Source organism: Pteropus vampyrus, unplaced genomic scaffold, assembly GCF_000151845.1.
Source record: "Pteropus vampyrus isolate Shadow unplaced genomic scaffold, Pvam_2.0 Scaffold234, whole genome shotgun sequence".
Classification (NCBI taxonomy): Eukaryota; Metazoa; Chordata; class Mammalia; order Chiroptera; family Pteropodidae; genus Pteropus; species Pteropus vampyrus.
Genome location: NW_011889015.1, coordinates 1,495,193 through 1,516,838, shown reverse-complemented (window position 1 = coordinate 1,516,838; position 21,646 = coordinate 1,495,193). Strand labels below are relative to the sequence as shown.

At 33.6% G+C, this 21,646-nt stretch overlaps 1 protein-coding gene across 1 annotated transcript in view; it reads left to right on the top strand.

The window, feature by feature from the left end:
* Positions 1-21,646, top strand: part of HCN1 (hyperpolarization activated cyclic nucleotide gated potassium channel 1) — a gene marked incomplete at its 5' end in the record, with an annotated part of 344,119 nt that overhangs the window by 241,535 nt on the left and 80,938 nt on the right. Inside the window, one exon of the mRNA XM_011373887.2 lies at positions 6,060-6,278. Coding sequence (XP_011372189.1) covers positions 6,060-6,278 — 219 coding nt within the window. The remainder of the gene's footprint in view (positions 1-6,059; positions 6,279-21,646) is intronic.

Below are 21,646 nucleotides of genomic sequence, written 5' to 3'. Positions count from 1 at the left end.
GAATATATTTCAAATATGGTTACTAATACTTATACATGCAAAAATATGTATATTATATTTGCTTATATTTACTTGTACAAACAAGAAAAGAGATACTCAATGAAAATATTTTGCTTGAAATACTAATTATAATTGAAAAATCAACTTAAAATCCTGAAATAATGTCTGCTTTGGAGCCTTTCTATATGAAGTTTTAATGAACTCTTAGTATAAATATTGAGTTACTACACAAATTTAAAAAAATAAAAAATAATTTATTGATTTGTTTCATTTTTATTTTAAAATAATGCACCAACTTTAAAAGAAATATGAGAAAAAAAATCCATGATCTCGAGCATTATTAAATTTGAATTTACAAATCTACTTAATGCAAATTTTCTATTTTATTATCATTATTGAAGCAAGAAAAAGTATACTGAGAACTCAAGAGATTAACTGACCAGAAAACAGTCTAGACCAACCTCTTAAAATGACCAGACATCATTCTTTATATGGCAACAGCAATTTAGTTATGCACTAACTTTATTATTTTACTTCTAGAAACTGTTTGAAATTGAAACCTCCTATAATGCAAAAGGTTGATGTCAGTGGTACAAATGTTTGTAAGCAGATCATAACACTATAAATAAGGAAAATAAATTTCTCCGACTAAAAAATATATGTAAATGTATATCTGATTTTTTAAAAAGTGTTACTGCTAGAAATCACGGCATTTAAATTATTTAAATTAATACATTTTCAAATATAGGGCTAATGTTATGTAACAGGTTTAACAGATCATGAAATCAACAGAAGTGTAGTGTTTATAAGCTCTCTTCCTGCACACTTTGCTTTGCACAGCACTATACTATGGAGGGATGCACCTTTATATATAATATTTTTTCCTTTAGCTATCTACATTTTGACCTTACACCAAAACAGAGCTGGCTGTGTTTTCTCTAGTCTCCTTAGGAATGGCATGCACAATTTTTCTACTGAATAATTTAGTTTAGAATGGCCTCATTGAGTTGATCCCCACTTTTTCTTCTCATTGACATTATTACTTAACAAAAAGTCACAATGTTTCATTCGACTAAGACAAAAACCTCCTCAAGGATGTTTTCAATGAATATATGAATCCAATAATCTAGGGTTATACTTTAAAGAGCAAAAATTTTAAATTAATACTTAGAAACAGTGATAACGATAATTTTATTTCAATCACTCTTCAGTATAAAGCTTACTTCCAAAGTATATTCATGGTTATCATACTTCAGCACAGTGAAATTGATGGAGTACAACTGCTCACTACCCTCATGTTGTTCTCTTCTATACAGATAAATAAAATTATGGTGTATGCAATGAAATGGAATTCTTTGGGATTGGTGACCTGTTTTACTACACTTCTTGTGGCTTCAGGAAGATTATGCTCCATTATATTCCTTTTTCGAGAACTCCTTAATACAACTTTCTATAGGATTGACATTGCTGTAATTGCTACAAGTGATAAATTAATTCAATGGTTGAAGAAATAAATTCAATGCAGGGATCAAAATTTGGTGAACTAGCTCTGCAGAACTCCTTCTCTACCTGGCTTTCTAGTTCCACTACTTTGTTATCTTTCTGATTGTTGAATATTTAGCAGTTGATGTTTGAATACTGAGTCTCTGTTCTATATTTTAGATTTTGCTAAAATTTTTCCTGTTTAATGTATCCGTACTCATATTTGCTCTCAAGTGATAAAGAATAATTAATTTATGTATTCAATAATGGGATATTTTGACCTCTTAAATTAACAAAATTTCAGTTCTTATGAAAAGTGATGGATTGGTGAACTTTTGTACTTATGATAGGTTACTAAGCAATTTAATCTGAGTTTGAATATCTTATACCAGGAAGTCTAGGACACTCTAGAACAAACGTTTTCTTTCTATTCTATCATCTCTCTCTCTCTCTCTCTCTCTCTCTCTCTACCTCTCTATCTATTTATCTATCTATCTATCTATCCATCTGCCATATTCCTTTACCCTGATCCAAATTTAGTAACAATACAAACAAGGTATCACAACAAATGTCTAGAAAGTTAAGTTAAACCTAGAGAAAGCTCAAAATATATGTTTTCTATATAAAAGTTTCCACATGGAATAATCAAATTTTCTTATATGTTTCTGTTAATTTGGCTCAATATGTTTTTCTCAAAAAATAATTAATTTTAATGATGCCCCAGTGAAGTGGTAAATTGAGTGAACACACTTTGAATAATAAAAAAAATCTATAAGGAGCAACTTTTTGGTAAATCATTACCTAAAATGAAAAATATCATAAGCCCTAAGTAAATCAGAGCTCACAGGTAACTTATTGTTTACTTTGAATAGGATTCAAATTATATGTAAGTGGGTAATATTTAAGATATATGATAAAGCACTTTGAGTATACAGTCTCCCATTTATGTTGTTGTTATTGATGTAGACTAAAAAATAATAGAGTCATTTTAAAAGATGAAAAGGGAGCAGCCATGCAATAAAAGAAATACGACATATTGGGAATAGAAACATTTCTGGATTTTCATAAAACCCTCTCAGATGCTAGCTTTTCTCTCTTTAGGCCTACTCTTTGCCTTATTTTAATTTACTTTATTAAATAAGGATTTAAATGTGAGATTTGGGCTTATCAGTTAGTTTTTCAACCTTAATATTTTGCCTGGAATTATAAATATCTCAGGTTTAAAAAATCAAGAGCAGTATCATGTATGGTCTCTAGAGCCAGACTCCCTGGGTTCAAACCCCTATATCTTCCACTTACAAACTTGTAACCTTGGTAAACTAGGGCAAGTCACTATGTCCTCTGTCTCGTCAAAATCATCCTTGATTGAGAACCACTGCTCAACATTTCTTGCTGATCAATCTTTCTAAAGAACAGTTCAGATTATATCATTCCCTGATGGAAAACTCAGTGGCTTCCCATATTATGCTGAAATATGTTCTCTTCCCTCTGACTCTGGCCACCACTCTTTCCCAGTATATTCCTAATGCTCTTACGTAACTTTATAATTTAGATTGGCTCATCTATGAGGAACTCTTCAGATACGAGCGGGTATATAGATGATTGATAGATAGATGATAGATAGATAGATGATAGATAGATAGATATAGATATGCCAACCTAACCTCATTTTATAAGTAAATAACCGTGAATTTCACTTTAAGAAAACTCTTTCAACCAAATAGGACTAGTTATTTTTCATCTTTCAACCAAATAAGACTAGTTATTTTTCATTTCTCAGCAGCAACATGCAGTTACAAAGTTTATAAGGTTGGGCTTTTAAACCTTATCATGTTCAATTTTTTTAATCTTTAAATTGGATTTGGGAAAATTTTATTAAAACATGAACAAAAATATCCACATATATTTAACATATTTTTAAAATAACTTTAACATTTTCAGATAATGTAAGAGTTAATTTGGCAAAGGCAGGATTGACTTCACAGGTGTGTGGTGTGTGATCTTACAGTTGCAGAGCCCCACTTTCAGAAGGGCTCTGTGCTTGCTTTAATGCTTTGCTACTGCCACCTTGAAACTCTTAATAATTTTATTTTTGAATTTATGTTTTATGTTTTATAAGTGATGTCCACTGGGGCAATGGAGTATGAACATGAGCAGCCGAGCTGCAGGGTGGCAGCTGTGCATACACAGGTTCAGGCCTGCAGGCACAGGAGTCAGCACAGAAGCCAAGCAACTGTGGCAACCAAGGGAGATAGGAGTGGCTCACCCATGCCAGCAGGGACGGATAGGACTCATGGTGAGAGGCCAGCTGCTTCTCAGTCCCAGCAGCCCATCACTGCAGTATCTACACAAATATTAAATCTCTTGCCGAAGTTCCAAGACAGTGCCTGCAGAGCTCAGGCAATAAACTTTGTCAGTAAATTATTGCAAAATAGAGAATACACAAGGACATTACAATAAAGCCTATCAGGGAGTTAGAATTCTTTATAGTTTACAATGTCTTTTGCTGCAACATTGAAAACAAATATACACCACCATAGGAATACAGATTATATTTAAAGATCATCACATTTGATGGAAAATAACACTATTTTCATATGAAGCTTTAAATGAGCTAATTTTTAACAAAGAAGACAATTTTTAAATTAAATTGTCCTTGTAATTGAAAATAAAAGAATAGATTACATAAACAGGCATTTTGAATTATATACAAATCGTGAAACTACTTTTGTTTTATTGCATGACCTCAACAAGTTACAGGAAATACCAGAGGAAATATTAAAATGCCATTGCATACATTACATTTTGTATTAAATTCAATATAAAGGTGATACAAGGGATCTTTGTTACGATACTGTATCTTGACTTGGGAATGACTACATGGATCTATACACCAATAAAATTAGGTAAAGCTAAATACACACATAGATGAGTTTATGTAAATTAGTGAAATATGAATGAGATCAGTGTATTGTATCCATGTCAGTTTCCTGCTTGTGACATTGTACTATAGTTTGTAAGGTGTAACCATTGGGGGAAACTGGGTGAAGGGTACATCTATTATTTCTTATAATTTGCATTTTAATCTACAATTATTTTAAAAGTTTAATAAAAAATTACATTCTCACATACATGAAACTGATTTGTATGAAGTTATATATTAATGAAAAATTTTTCCGTGAGCATCATAAGCTCTAGATGTTCTAAAATTTATATATTAAAATAAATTTATCCCAATTTATCAGAAATTTATCCCAGTGATGTTATAGCTTGTAAAGTATTCTTAATAGCTCCAGTAACAGTTGCATCAACATAAAGATCTTTCTTAAAACTGAAAAGTATCAAAAATTATTTGTAATCTTGCATTAGCCAAAAGAACCTGATGTCACTTTAGATTTTATCATTAAAAATGAATTTGCTAATTGTGTAAATTTTGATGAGCTGAGAAAAAAATTTGCAGAAAATTAAGCCAGAAAAATTATATGATAAATCAAGATATCACAATAATATACTATTATTATTTACTGTATTATGTATAATTATGATTTTGAAATATTATTTTTTGGAATTTATACATTTGGTATTGTTACTCATCTATCACTATTATCCTATTAAGTTTTATAAGTAATAAAATCTTTTTAAAGGAAAAATGTTTAAGTATTATTATTTTTAACAACACTTTTTTTCCTAAGTTTTGATATAAAATGCCCAAAATTTTATTTTTCACTAGACCTTATAAATTATGTAAAGCTAGGGAGTTTGGTACAAATTAAACAAAAAAATTCTTTAAATCTTATTAAAGGGTAAGTAAGATACATTGAACACCTTATTTTTGTATGATAGAGCTTAGAATAATGTTTTGAAATGACATCAGAAATTGCATCTAATAACTTATCTCAGAAGTCAGCTTATTTCTCCAGAGAATTTGCCAAGAAGTGATTTTGCTTATTGTATTTTACTTTAGTATTAAAAAAAAAAAAAAGGTTCATTCATCATCAACTCTGACATTTGAATTCCAATATACATTACCCTGAAATAGGGCTTCAGAGAAGTCTTTCCATTTATCAGACCTGTATTTCAAAATGTGTTTATCTTTTTACTTGAGAAATATAAGATGAAGGACTATGCAAATATGTCAATTAGGATTTTAAAAATCTAAACATCATTGTTTTGATAAAAATGCCTATGCTTAGGCCCATCATCTTCACACTCATCTCAGCTTGCAAATGAATTACGAGAGAATGACCAGATTTCCAGGAAATTTTGAAATGAGCCCATCAGCATTCGTCCTTGGCATTTTTATGTGATACTCATACCATTGTCCGCAAAGTAATTTTCATTTTAAAAACAACAATCCTAAAACTGACTAGGAATGCATATGTTAATAGTAGACTAAGCAGGCTTTGAAAAACATCAAGTCATTTGATTAGCAATTAGGGAGAAGCACCTATGTAAATGCTCCATCACAAGGCTGTTCCTCCATACTCAGTGTTCTGTAATGCTTTTGTATACAGGTCATACTTACTTCATATTCTGCAATCTTAATGGCTCAATTTTTTTTTCCTCTCCTGTTCCAGAATGATTCTTGGGGAAAGCAGTATTCATATGCACTCTTCAAAGCCATGAGCCACATGCTGTGTATCGGGTACGGAGCCCAGGCCCCGGTCAGCATGTCTGACCTCTGGATCACCATGCTGAGCATGATCGTCGGGGCTACCTGTTACGCCATGTTTGTGGGCCATGCCACAGCTTTAATCCAGTCTTTGGATTCCTCAAGGCGGCAATATCAAGAAAAGGTAATTTGTTTTATCTCTAATATCTTCAATCAGTTATTTTGTAAACTCAATTAATAGTGTTCAAGATAACTAAACTATTTCCCCTATCGAAAAGTTAATGAGATGAAATGTTTAAAGCCGGAAAACACAATCTGTTTTGATATTTTGAGGTTTCCTTAAGATGATCTTCATAGCTTTTATTTGTTTTCAATTTCTCTCTTGAATATTTTTTTTAAAACTCTGAATTTGCATTTGCAGGAAAAAATAGTTACATGTTTCAAAATGTATGAAGCTGATTTAAGGAATTATGATTCATGTTTTATCATATTTTCTCAGTTAAAATAATATAAAGACTTCTTTAGTTAAAAAACGATATGAGATGATTAAATGGGGACAAGCAGCCATTGCTCATGTCCCTCTGTGCCTCTCCTCAGGTTATAATCATAATTTATATTACAATTCATATGCTTAGCTGAACATATGTTGCCCTTATATCTGGATAAATCACCACACCCTCCAGTCTTAAAAATGCATATTAACAGCTGCTATTACGCATTCTCCTACACAATCTGTTAATTAAAATGATCGCTGCTCTAAACTTTTCTCAAAAAAGAGAATAAAAGTAGATATATGAAATGATTTATTCATTGAATTTTTTTCCATATACTGAAAGAATTTGGCCGAGACTAAACCTTGGACAGTAGGACAATACTTATATTCCCGACCATCATCAGTAAATTTCTAACAGATAAATAAGAATATTTCATAACTGAAGGAATAATTTACTGTATGGGGGCTCTTCTGAATCTGACGTAGTATATAGTATACACCTCGCCAAAGAGTATTTCTGAACATAATGGTCATACAGTTTTAGAACACTTCTCCTGGTGAGTGATAACAGCTTAGACTTATAATTACAAAACAGAGCCAAAAATCGTTTCAGTTACAAAATTTTTCAACACTGTAATCACACAATAGGAGGAAGATACTTTATTTCCCTTGAAGGTAATTATACTGCCACCCACTCTTACAGTGAGCAAGTTGATATTTTATTACCGAAGTAATGAAAAGATGAACCATCAAATTGCTTTGAGGTTCATTTTAAAATAAAGCCTCCAGTTAAATTGTAAAGAACAAAGCCCATAGTAAGGGAGAAGAAAATTTACATAATGGTGACTTTGACTGAAAATTGTAACTCAAAGGAATTTGGACTAAATTTATGAGAATTTAAGATAAGACTATAACAAAGTATATGTTTCTCTTATACTCTTTCCCTTTCAATTGAAATTGCTTTTTATAAAAAATGCTCTTTTTCTACCTTCTTTTTGCCTGTGTCATTGCTACCTAGTTTCTTTAAAACAAAAAAACAAATCTCCAATTTCCAGGATTGTTATTTATTAACATTGTATTGCATATTAAGTGAATTCACCATTTCTATGATTTTAGATCTACTGTATAAGCCAAGTTTAATTCGGAAAACTAATTCATCCAATGATGTAATTATAGACATTTATAAGTGAAGATGTTATGATGTTATTTAAGTCATGAAGTTCTTGATCTTACAAGTGCTTAATATCTAGAGTGAAATTTTGGGGTCATATTATAAGTTTAACTTGTTGAAGAACTGCTTATTTTGTAGTTAATATTTATCTTTAGATATATTGAAACTATCTGCCACAGATGCCTGAGAAATGAATATTGATATTAATTTCACTGTCATATACTCATTAGTAACATTTTTGATGTCAAAGAATCTCTAATACATTTTTTCTTTATTATTTATTTTATTTTATTTTATTAGTTTCAACTATATATTACATTGGTTAGATATTTATATAGTTTATAAAATGATCCCCTTAATTGCTCTTTCTCTACTCTGGCTTTCCACCTAGCCATTACATTAACTGCATTCCCTATGCTGTGCTCCCCATCCCCACGACTATCTATCAACTACTAATTTATACTCCTTTAACCTTTCATAGTAGCCATTCAAAATGCACTGGCATTCAACCCACCTACTCTGGTACCAGAATTCACTCCCAGACATTACACTGTAATGTCCATCACTTATCACACTGTTTGGCTCAAATGACCATATTGGATGACTACTGAAAGTCATCCAACTCGTTATATAAGTTTGGAAGCTCAGATTAATTCTTCCTTCCTAGGGAAAATCTGTTTAATCTGGGCCTTCCAACCTTAAATAGTTCTGTCATTCCAAACAATAGCATTAGGTCCTCTAATTATGAATTCATTATCTACACAATATACTAATGTTGATAATCTTACAGGGCTATATCATCATCATCATCATCATCATCATTGCCATCATTATTTTCTCTTTTGACCTAAAAAAAATGTATAATGGTCTTCATACTGCAACATTGCAGATTATACTTTGACTTGAATCATAATGCTGATTTCATGAGCTATTATGTTTTATATTTTATTATATTTTAGAAAGCTTCATTTTCCTCTTTACCCAGATATAAGTGGATTTATGGCGTGAAACGGGTGACATTTAAAATGTCCCTCTTTCGATGCTCTGCTCTAGATTACCATCAAGCTGCATAGTTTCTGTAACTGGTATATTGATCAAGATCAACTTCAGAAATAACCAAAAACAATTGCATTTTTTTCTTTTAACTTTATTTAGTGAGAGTCATTTTTCTGAGCAAATTAAATCTCCGCCTGCGACCCCCCTCCCCACCTAGGGCTTTTGGGGACTGGCAGCCAGAAGCGAGAAAGGTAGGCTGGCTCCATATGCTCTCTTCTCTCTCCTGTCCTAAGCCTACCAGGAGATGCTCTTTATCATCAGGGTAAAATACAGAAAGAAGAAGGAAAAGGAAGGAAAGAAGCAGTTTTAATGCGCCTGCTAGATGTATTAAGTTGGGTGGGTCTGGCAGATAATTAAATCCAACACTTCCTTGGGGCCCTTTAGGTAAGCCCCTCTGAGTTTATCTCCTGCATTTCCCTAGATGAGGCCTTGATAACTGCTTTCTGCTGAGGCTCCTTGCTCTGCCAGGGGGAACTTGGATAGGACTCATAATGTAATACTGGCCCCCTGGATGGCTCAGATCCAGTCCACAGAGAAGCACTCCTGCCCTCTCCCAGCCCATCTCTCAGCAATCCACCACCTCCTCTGCCAAAGCAATGAGGGGCCAGAATCTAGCCTCCAATTCCTTGTCAGGAGTTGGACCCCAGTGTCCACAGGCTATTTACGTGTTCTCACGTGGTATTCAGGGCCCAGGCCCATGTCTCCCAACTACGTGAACATATGTCAATGATCCCCAAGTGGTTTTCTTGAAACTTTCTTGAAACTTGACACAAGTCAAGTGTCAGAAGGTAGCCCTCCCACATCCCTATCTCAAAAGGGGTTGGGAAACGGACTCAGAGCAGAGCATTCACTCTCTCCAAAGAAACACTCTTCACTAATCCCATCACAAAAATTCTCACTCTACCTTTTGACTTCTATGGAACTTTGATGAGGCTGAGACCTCTCGCGTCTTGATTCTTGGATCACTATTAACAAGTGTAAACCCATATATCAGAGACCCTCTTATAAGTCCTAATCTTGCAGCCTTTTAGATCTTTCTTTATCTCAACTCTTCTCAAAGCCTCCTCTATAGACAATGCCAACAAGTCTTACATATACACATACATGTATATATGACTTATTGTTGATATATACATATAATTGTTTCTTTGTCAAAAAAGTTTGGAAATTTTGATTGAAACAATATATTAAAGGTTTTTTGTTGTTGTTATTGTTGTTTTTGTCGTAGACCTGTGTGCCTCAAACATTTAACATGAAACTCCCATGTATTTTAAGTGATTAATGTGTACTTTGGGAAATACCTATCTAGACAAACTCTTCACAGTCACCATTCCCTTTTCTCTTTTCTTTAACTATCCTTGGGTAGCTACTATTTTCTAGCTCTATCTGTAGTTTATCTAATCTTCATAAAATGAAACTGCTTTTGTTCATCTTATGTCTTTGTACCACTGCATCTTAGTTCTTACCCTTGGATACCCCTGGGAAATCTACTATTATTTCTAGACTTGTCACTCTCTTTCTTTTCAACTAATTATAATAATAGCAGCTTTTAGGTGTGTAATTTCCTAAGCAAGAATCTTAACACAATACACATTATGAATTTAGAGTAAGAGATTTTGAACTCACATTGGTGTACTTGATGTAGATGAAAGATCTTTAATGTGAAATCTGAATATGACCAAAGAATGACTTTAATTGTATCGGAAATTATCAAACTAAAATATCTTTATACACTGAATAGCTTCCTGAATCCAGGAAGCAAAGTGTATAAAACCGAAGCACGTGCAGGAATGATTTGTTTTAAAAGACTGTGCTTTCTAACGGTAGAACACAAGACAGTGAGCCAGTGTGCCAGTGCTACTCTGGGCTTTAAACTTTGCTTATGTTATATAAAACTTTTTGAATTACTTATTCTCAGTTTAATAACAAGAAATTAAAATGCTAAATTTATCCAATAGAACAAAATGATAAAATTTTGTCTTTCTCTGCAAGAGTTGATACGATTATCCATGAAAGTCCTCTTAGAATAAGTAGTCTCTCTACAAGTGACTTATATCTACTATGAAACCATATTGAATTATGCAATTTTATGTAACCATATCAAAAATGTTAATATTTTAAATCTAGTCAATTCAAGCAAATGTTTTTTCTTGGTTTAAATTAATCATAGATCCTTATTTTTTCCTTGTAAATGAAGGGTTATAATCACGTACATTGCTTATCCCATAGAAATCAGTTTTTGTTTTTAGTCTGTCTAATCTTCCAAATTTGTGTAAGGCATAACCAGAGACAAAAGGCTGGGCGCCAAGATCTGCTCTCATTTTCAATCCACTCAAATCCTATTTGCAATGAAGCACATTTCAGGTCATTTAAAATAAAGTGATTATGCTTAATGTGTATTTTTTTTCTTGATTAAATGCCCTTTGAGAAGAATTTGGGTGGAGGAGGACTGGTGCCAAATCCACTTTTAAACTCTTCATTTTCAGCCAGATAATTATTGTTCTCTCAGCAAACCAAATTCCATGCCTTTCATCCTACCCCAATACGTACTTTTACCCCTTTCACTTACATAGGTTCTGCCATTCCCTTTGGAAAGCTGTGACATCTTCCCTGATCCTCCCAACCTATAGTAATTTGTTTATTGTGTATAGCCTCTCTGTTGAGGAGGAGTGCAAGCAACATGATAGGAAGATCTGTGTCTCTGCCAATGTGTATTTCAGCACCCCCATACATAATAATGTCAATACTGTGATGCCGAGGATACAACAATACTCAGATAGGACAGTGAGAATTAAGAATGTTTACAGATGCCCAGCCTTTATTATAACATACATAGGAATAAGAGGTCATAATTTGAACTTTTCTGGATGCTGGCACTTGAGTATACATGAAGCATGAAGCATCTTTTAAAAAATATGTATCACCACCCTTGCTCAGGCAGAGGAGAGAGTGTAACTAAAGAAACCTCTCTATTGTGACTTATATGATGAGCATGTCCAGTAGCAGTTGCTGAAGGCTAATGTGATGGATCCCAAAGAGGACCCCATCTATGATGAACCTGAGCGCCTGGCCTCAGTCACTCTCTGGGACCTCTGTGATCTGCCTCAAGAGCCCAAGGATAGGTTGTGGTGCCAGGTTCGGATGAAGAAAGAGGACTATGAGCTCGACAACCCTGCCACTGTTGACTATGTTGTGCCACCCTCTCAGACCACAAAGCCCATCCCAACTGCCAAGCCCCAGGGCCTGGCTTTCCCTAAACCTGGTGCTGCAACTGACAGTGGCCCATACAGCCAGGTCCAAAGAGCAGGGCCTCAGGAAGCTGGGACTATGCGCTTTCCAGAGCAAGGACTGATAGGGCTGCGGTCAAGTCAGAGGGCTCCACATTGAGAAGTAGGGCAGGGCTGGGGTAGCTGATAGAAGAACCATGGGGAAGTAGCACTGGGGATCAAAGAAACCTGTTAGAAGAAACAGAGGGGGCTGGAAGGGCCTGTGTGAGAGTGGGTGACCAGATGGATCAGGGGAGTCAAGGGAAATATGATCAATCCCTAGTCCTAGAAGTGGAACAGATGCCAGTGGCTCAGGAATGGGACCTGGGGAGGCCAGGTCATCCCTCAAGTCATCCTCCCAAAAGGAACTGACAGCTGCTGGACCAGATCTGTGGAAAGGGTGCTCAGTCAGAGTAGATACGGTTGGAGGGGTCTGCATGGAGGCTATAGAGAGAGACTAGACTGTGCCTGGATTCTTTCTCCTGCATTGTTCTTTGCTAGAGATTTATTTTTAAGTTTTATTCTCTGTAAAGTCAGTTTGGGTTTAAAAAATAATTTTAAAAATTTTAAGTTAAATATTTTTATTATGTTGTTTATTTACTTGTATGTAAATATTATAAACATGTTGCTTCGGGTATTATAATAAGTGATGGCATGTGTATATATGTATATAACTTAAACACAGATCACTTTTTAGAAACTGAATTTTCAATATACTTTCCCTTCTGGAATTCCGAGATTGATTTTCCTGTAAGTAAAAGGTATATTATCAAAGTGTCTTTCATCAGGGTTAAAGTGATTTCTTAGTTACTGGGTTGACCAGGAATATGTTCTGCTTTAGGACATGATGCAGCCCCCTGTCTCAGAAAGATGGATGGGAGATTTTGTCACTGGTGTCATTTAATTCTGAGTCTTCAATAACAGCAACAACAAAAAATCTTTATGACCAGAGCAATGGCAGAGCAAAAAGGAAAAATCTGGAGCGATGGCGCATGTTTTATAAATAATACTATTATTCAGTTTAAAAGAAAAAATAAAATAAACAACAACAACAACAACAAAAACAGTTACATCTTGTTTTACAGCCTATCTTTATTATATCAAGAAATATTGTCAGTGGAGCTGCTAATTTGGTTTATTGATTTTGTAAGCTATAATAGCATTTGTCTTCAGAGAGCAAAGAGGCTTTGATGTTATGTTGATCTCGATCTTGGAAAATCATATCGACCCACTGCTTAAATGAAAAATAGCTTGATACCCTCATTTTCATTTCATTAGGGAAAGACATAGCTCTACATCCATGTGCATTCAGTAAAATGTTTCACTTACTTTTCTTCATTATTCGTAAAGCCTTTTTTTCTTCCTTTACGAATGAGAAAGTCATGAGCACAACTCCCACATGGTTCCTTAATTAGTCAGAAAGTTTTCCAATTCCGCAAAACCATATACTTTTTCTTCCTTAGAGCTTAATTTAATGCACTCTGTTATGTCAAAGTGTTAGTACTGCCAAATGTTCTCAGGTCAGGGAGATCCTAAGACAGCGAGTATCTGAGAATTTCTCCTAGGAAAACAGTGGCGCGGGAGCTTCTGAGATAGTTTCGTGTGGCCACTTGGGCTGCTAATATATCAGGATCCTGGCAGAATGATGATTCTTTACATTCTCAGCTGGGAAATTGTTTTTTTACATTAAGGAAGTACTCTTATAAAAATAGGTGCAGGTAAAAGGAGGGGGTTTGATGCTGTTAATTTAACTAAGAAGAAAAATAGCATTTTGCTAACTGTAAATATCTTATACCACTGATTTTCAGCCTTAATATTTTAATACATCCCACTGGGAGATATGGTATCCCCTTTCATTCAGTGATACTGTCTGTATCAGTGCTCTCTGTTGTATGTTGAAACTTCCTGCATCTTTATTGTAGGTATTCGCTGTTTCAGGAATGTACAAAGTGCTGAAGATTTGTCCTCGCCAGTCCTTCATTTAGGACATTAAAGTTTACATTTATCATTTTACAGCACATCTGACAGCTTCTTGTAATGGCTCTAGAGTTGTTTTTTCTACTATTTTACTTATTGATTAATATACATTTAATTTTTTAGAAGTGTTTGAATTTTCATTTTAATATATTCTCTGAAGTTCTTTTTCAAGCATTTTTGCTGTATTGTAATTAAGCCCTTATGTCATAAGACATAAGTACACTATTAAGCTCATTCACAGGGCAGAAGCTGGTCATCAGGGATCCACTAGTCTGACCAGAATCCACAAGAATCACTGTATGTAACTTGCATTTGCTTAGTCAGATCACTGGGATCTATTTGAAATGGGCCTTGAAGAACACAGAAGAAACCAGCAGGCAGAGATAGTCACCGTGGGAGAAATGTCCCAGAAAAGAGTTCTAATTTTGAAAAGATTCCTGACAGGAACAAATGTGCAAATGCTTGAAAGTGGGTATATGTGGGAAATATTGAATTTCCCAGTTTGAACAAAGCAAAATCTTACTGTGGAATAAAACTAAGTTATGGTCAGTCCACCTAAGAGTAGTTTTAAATGCTGAAGTGATGAGATTGTACATTAGGAAAATGATATTCCTTGCAAAAATTTAGCAATGGGATGTAATAATTAAAGCTGCCTTTTAGGAAAATAAATCACAACAGTATAAGATGTGATATACTCCTAACCTAGATTGTAAAGTTCCAAGATCAAATAGATCACTTCACAAATGCTTACAAGTGGAATCATTAACTCAAGACATATTAAACAGGAACAAGAACTTCAGCCTTTTAAGCAGATAAGGACATTCTGGCTAATAAAACCACTGGAAATTATATTCTTTTATAAGAAAGAAAGATCCAAATAGTCTGAGGGGATGAGATGTCATTCAGTTGAGTCTCAATCTATTTGTATCTATTTAATGCATATTTATTGAATGCTTACTATGTGTCAACCTGGGTACTGGATGCTATATATGCAAATTGAGCAGATAGACATGGTACTTGGCCTCATCCAGCCTCTTATATTACAATGGGTGTAGGGACATGAGGAAAGGGTATCACACCCAGTAATAAGATTCATAGGAAACAATAAATTATGATAAAAAAAAATTGTAAGTGCTATGAAGGGAAATGTAAAGTCTTAATAGGAGATTTTAAGGCTTTGACTTAATTTATACGGGATGCATTGGAGGTGGAGCATAAGAAAAATGACATTTAAGAAGAGACCTAAAGAATGAGTAGAAGATAATGAAATGAGCAGCATGGAGGAAGCTCTGAGGTGGGGAAATGCTTCCCGAGATTTAAACAGACAAAAGGAAAGTGAGCAGAGGGAAAAGTGAAATGGCTCTGGATGAGACTGGAGAGATTGACATGGGTCATATTAGATGGGGCCTCGTAGGCTTAGTTAACCATGTTGTATTTTAGCCTAAGTGCTATGAGAGTCGAATAAGAACTTGAAATGGGGAAGTGGCATAATTAGATTTTCATTTTTTTGAAGAGTGTTTATCAGTAATGTGTATAATAGATTTAAAAGACAGAAAGAAATGGCCTAGTGTTCTTAGGCATTAGGAAGATGGGCTAGTGCTACCTTGCAAAGATCCAAGTAGGATTTTTATTTTAGCAGGTGGAAATATTGAACAGGCCATTCCAGATTGAATAAATACTACTTTAGGACAATTGCTGAGCTGCTGTAAGAAGGACATCAGACAATTTGCTTACTTAAAGAACTATATAATTTCACAAACAAACTTCTTGAGAGTCCAGGTGAGTGGATGCTCATCCAGATGGTCATTTTTCAGAACAGTTGCTTCCAAGTTGTTCCTCTACTATCCTCCAGGATACTGCTTCTAAATGTTAACATCCATCATTGTCACCTAGAGAGTTTGTTCTGACAGATTTGTGGGCCACACTTTCAGAGTTTCTGATTCATTAGGTCTGGGGTGGATCCTGAAAATTTGCATTTCCAAGATCTCAGGTACTTCTACTGCCAGTCTAGAGACCACCTTTTGAGAACCACTGCCCTAGAGTATTGTTCTTGTCTGTCTTCTAGCTCATAGCTAGAGGTATGGAACATGGAGAGACATCCACATCAATTCTACTCACATTCCATTGATGAGAACTTAGTCAATGTTACTACTCAAGGAGGCTGGGAAATTTAGTCTAGCTGGGCAGCTCTAAGACCAGTTAACAACTCTATACATATGGAAGAGGCAGAGAACAGATTTAGGTGGGAAGCTGGAGGCCTCTGCCATAGATCCCAGAGCAAAAGTGAGGAGGCAGGAAAATACTTGGGATTTTCGTGGATACTATACACTTTGGATGGGTCATGGAGTATTTGCAAAGAGTAGTAGATATAGAACCTAAAGGCATTTGTATTTGATTTGGTAAGCAATGGAGAGCCATTGAGGCTTTCAATTATGGTCTGACTCTACAAGACGGTAGATGTTAGAGAACAGGTAGATCTATAGAGCAAGAGGTGATAGAAGAATAAAATGGAGGGAAGAACACGTGTCTACCATTAAGCCATATGTTGGTAAACTTGGAGTCCATTACCTAGAATGTTTCTTATGCACTGTGTCTTATCTATCAGGGGTAATGTGGTGTCTTTAAATAAATATTAGCGAAGTCAGACTATTTTCGCTCTGAATAATGTATGAAATGAGCTAACTTGTGAATTTTGAATTCAGTATATTGATAACGTGAACTTGAAATACAATTTAAGAACTTTTGATATACAAATGAAGCAAGTATAAACCATTTTAATGTAAAATATTTTCAATTTTTTATTCTAACTACACCACTATTTTACTTAAAGAGCACAGACATATATTGAGATGATAATATAAGATAGATGATTATATTCTATATTCACTGCTTAAACTTTGCCAAGTGAAATTATGGTAGATTAGTAGGTTCATTTTAAAAGAGTTCTTGCTATCCTACTTCACCAAGTTATTATTAAAATTAATGAACTAAAATTTTGAAAGTTATTTAAGTAATTGGAGAAAAGCCACTATTTAAATATTTAGCATTAGCATATTTAATGAAAAATGATCCCCATCTTCAATATTATAGTTTATTAAATGATATTAAGGAAGATCCAAGATGTCTGTTAAATTAGTCGAAATGAAATAGATTATTTTAACTTTTTCCCCAATGAGAACATAAAATACTGAATTTCATTTTAATGTTATGATTTTTTTCTTTCATTTCCCAGTGGTAGGTGGATCATGGAAGTACTGAATTATTTTTTAGTTACTAACAAATATCACTTACTTGCTAGTTTTTATGACTCCCTGAATTAAGCTACACCCCTGAATTTAGCGGAAAAGCAACATGTTAAAAGTAGATGCATTGCTGTTAAAGGTAGGTGCATAGAAAGGAATCAGAAAAAAAAAAAAATCTATAAGCAGGAAACAGAAAACGATAAAAACCACATTCCACAACAAAAAAGCCAGCCAAATGGCACAGGGCAGTGTTGGGCCGCATCTCATCTATACAAATAGCTTTCAAATGGGGTTGTGATTGGAGGTCTCTCGTCCTGTGTCTGGGCTCCACCAAATTTTGATCAATTTATAAAATGTAATTCTACTACAATGAGCGCTCCTTCTGTGTTAGTGACATCTGGCAAGCAGATTGTAAAGCTGAGATGATCCAACAGACATGAGAATTTGGGGTAATATTTTCTGTGAGTAAGAGGTGAGGAGGCTCCAAATCAGACAATCACAGTGCCCAGAAGAGAATGCCCAGTTCATGTTTCCTGCTGTAGCAGTGAACATTGTCAAACATGCTCATAGGGCCCAAATAAAAGTACTGAAAGATGATAACTGTGGAATATTGTTTTCCAGCTTGCCCAAACTTACTTTTTTATTTTTAATTACATTTGCCATTTGATTCCTCCATATTTTTCATCCAAAACTTTAAGTACTTCAGAACAAACACAGAAATCCTAAAAAATACTGAAAGATACCTTTTAAAATATTGTAAATATTAATTAAAACATCAGGAAAATTTACAATCGACTTGAGGAATGATTATTTTGAAATATATTTAAATGTTTTTAGAGAGTGAAAGGGTAAAAGTTTTAATTATCTAGAAGTTTTCTTTTTTGGAACACTGTGCCCTGATTGGATGACTCATGCTTCCTGGTTTCTTGGCAATAATATTATAGACTCCTAGTCATGCATGCTCCAGGAAGTTGTATGTTGGAGAAATTACAAAATTTAAGAAATTAAACTTACAAATCAATTCTCTCTTCTCTTTATAAGTGATTCAGATGAACAGATTCTAAACTTTAAAAAATTAATCAAATATTCTTTATGCAATGACAGTGATAATCCCTTCTATTAGTAATCTGAAAAATCTAGCATAAAGAATTCTAGATCACCCTATTTTATGAAAATGTTATAAAATAGCATTTTTCATCTGTTTTAGATATTAATAATTAGAAGATGAATCTCATTTTTCATCTGTTTTAGATATTAATAATTAGAAGATGAATCTTCATGATTCTAAAGAATAATAATTTAAAAATAGTAATCTGAGAATAAGTGTCCATGGTACTCACCAGTATATATATTTAGAATATATCTTCATTAAGTGGTTAAATTATCATCCAGACAATTAATGCTATATAGACAATGTTAACATAAATATTTTCTTAGCTTAAAAGCTGCTGGTTAAATTTTGTTGATGTTTTTAGTAGTTGAAAGAAGGAAGATTTTTTTTGTTTAGTTATCCTTATCATGATTTTGCTGTCAATTAATTCACATTTTTGAGGTGAGAGGCCTGAGATCCAAAGAAATTAAATTATATTTTACCTTCTTAGATCTAATTAACAGAGTGGCAGAGATATAAAATAGCCTTCTTATTTTCCAACCCAGTATGTTTTGTAGAGATGCATAGGTAATTAAAGAGAATGAAATGTTCCGAAGAATTTTGCAGATCAGCCTTTGCATTTTTCTTCTAACCTACAAAATGGACCATGACATCCACAGAAGACCCCATTGTGAGCTAAAATTACTGTTCCAAGATTATAGCATTTGTGTACACTTTTTTTGCAAAACATGGTGATGCTCAAATCAAACATTTCACAGGCAGGGTAATGGCATTGCTTAGTGGTCGAGCCCTTGTATTTAGTGAACTAGATTGTAAGCAGGCATTGTTTCCAAATATAAATAACTTTTTATTTAAAAAAGTATTTTGCCAGTGCAGTTTAGGTGCTTTCAGCTTTATAAACTGTGAATTTACACTTTAGAAAATCAATTTTCATGATTTTTATTGATTTCATAAAGTAGTACCCCACAGATTTCATATTGCTCCAAAGTGCAGTTTTTCGCTGTATTTGATATAATACAGACTTCATTCAGATACCTAAGAGAATTATTAATATTGTATTACACCCATCAATCAAATTTATACACAAACCTCACATTTATCTGAAAGAAAATGTACTTGTCACTGCAAGCAGCTTTGCAAACCTCTAGTACTGCATAAAGATCTAAAGGGAAACATGAGTACATAATGGAGCTGTTAACCGTTTATCAGGAGTTCCCAATGAACTCTTAGAGGAGTTATTTTTCCTATTTAATAATTGGAGAAACTGTGGTATAAATGGATTATAAAACTTATCTCAGGATATAGAGCATTCACTTTTTTAGAATGTGAATAGGTCAATTCCATCAATTTTACAAGCAACTTTATACATGTTTCTCAGATGTGTAAATTGGATTCTTTTCTCTGGAGTAGAAGTATATGGAAATACTACTTGGATTAGTAATTTATATTTTTATATTTTAATATTAAAATGTTTTTGAAAAATTATGGTTTTTGACATTATCTGGAAATAACCGATTATTTTAAGTGAATAAAAGTTAATCATTTTCTTAGTTCCTTGTGGAATTTAAACTGAGTTGTAAATTGTAAAATATATACTCCTGTTAAAATTATAATTGCTTATTTTTTCAGGATAATTAGTACAAAAAGTTGCAATAATTTGAAAGAGGTGGTGGCATTAAATATACAAAAGGTATTGGTATAGTAATCTCTAAAAAGTTACCAGAATATTTGAGTGATAGCTAATGTTGGTCCTGATGTCTCCACAATGATAAGAGGGACATGCTAGGATCTACTGTTTTCCATAGAAATTTATCTGAAGTTCTTATATCACAGATTAAATTTGTGTGAGTTCTGAGAATTTCTGGGAGTTTTTTTAAGAAAAATATTAAATTATCTTCAAAGGCACGCAATTTTATGGGAACATGTCTTATTAATAGTCATTTCTGTACCTGCTAATCCTATACTTATTAAGATTTTTCTATAAGTTAATTTACATAAGGAATCTAGCCTTGTTCTCTTGAAGAAAGCTTTGTGATATCATAACAACTTCCTTCTAATGGAAAACACTGTATGATTCAGTGTAGCTGAAGATAGCTGCTAATAATTACTGTGCTCACAGCACACTTATCTTGACTGTGCCATTTTCTCTGGAAAAGGAAATAACATTTAATATTTTCGAGTTTTACAAAGAGTAAGGGAATTAACCTCACTTTGAATAAGCAGCAGGATGTCTTAATATCTTAGTCCCAGGAAATTTGCTGTGATTTAAGTAACGAAATATCTCCTTAGGATACTCTGACATCAAAATATAACATTATTGTACCTATAGTATGTAAAAGGAGGTACAAGTCTAACAAGTGCACACACCGTACAAGGAATTCATAGGTGTCTTAGGTGTCAGAGTCATCAAATCTTATGCTCTGTAGTTTTTCTTATTATTTTTGGTGGTGAAATATACATAACATAAAACTTACCATTTCAACTGTATTTTTCTTTACACATTATAAACATATTTAATAACCCAGAACTCAGCAGTTTGGAACATTAATGTCCCCATAACATCACCCAAATATAACAAATTATTCCAGAATATCTTAGCATTCACTAGCTACCCATAATATATACAGAAAATAATGAATTTGCAATCTTCAACTCATTCTTCAAGTTCTTGCTTTTTCACTTAATATATCTTAAATATATTTCCATATTTGTCCTTTAAAAAAAATTATTTTATTGGCATAGAACACATAACATGAGATCTACCCTCAAAAAATTTTTGAGTATACATTATTGTTGACATAGATTCAATGTTGTACAGCAGATCTCTAGAGCTTATTCATCTTGCTTAGCTGAAACTTTATGCCTGTTGATTAGTAACTGCCCCCCTCTTCCTCCCCTCTCCAATCCCTGGCCACTACTGGTCTCTTCTTTGTTTCTATGACCTTAATTCTTTTAGATACCTCATCTAACCGGAATCATGCAATATTTATCTTTCTGTGACTAGATTATTAAATTTAGTATAATGCCCTAAAGGTTTATTCATGTCCTTGCATATTACAGTATTTCCTTCTATTTTAAAGTTGCATAGTATTCCATTGTATGTGTATACCACTTTTTTTTAATTCATTCATTTTTTTCATGGTCATTTAGGCTATTTCTATATCTTGGTTATTGTAAATAGTATTGCAATAACATAGGAGTGCTAATATCTCTTCAAGGACTTGATTTCAATTCTT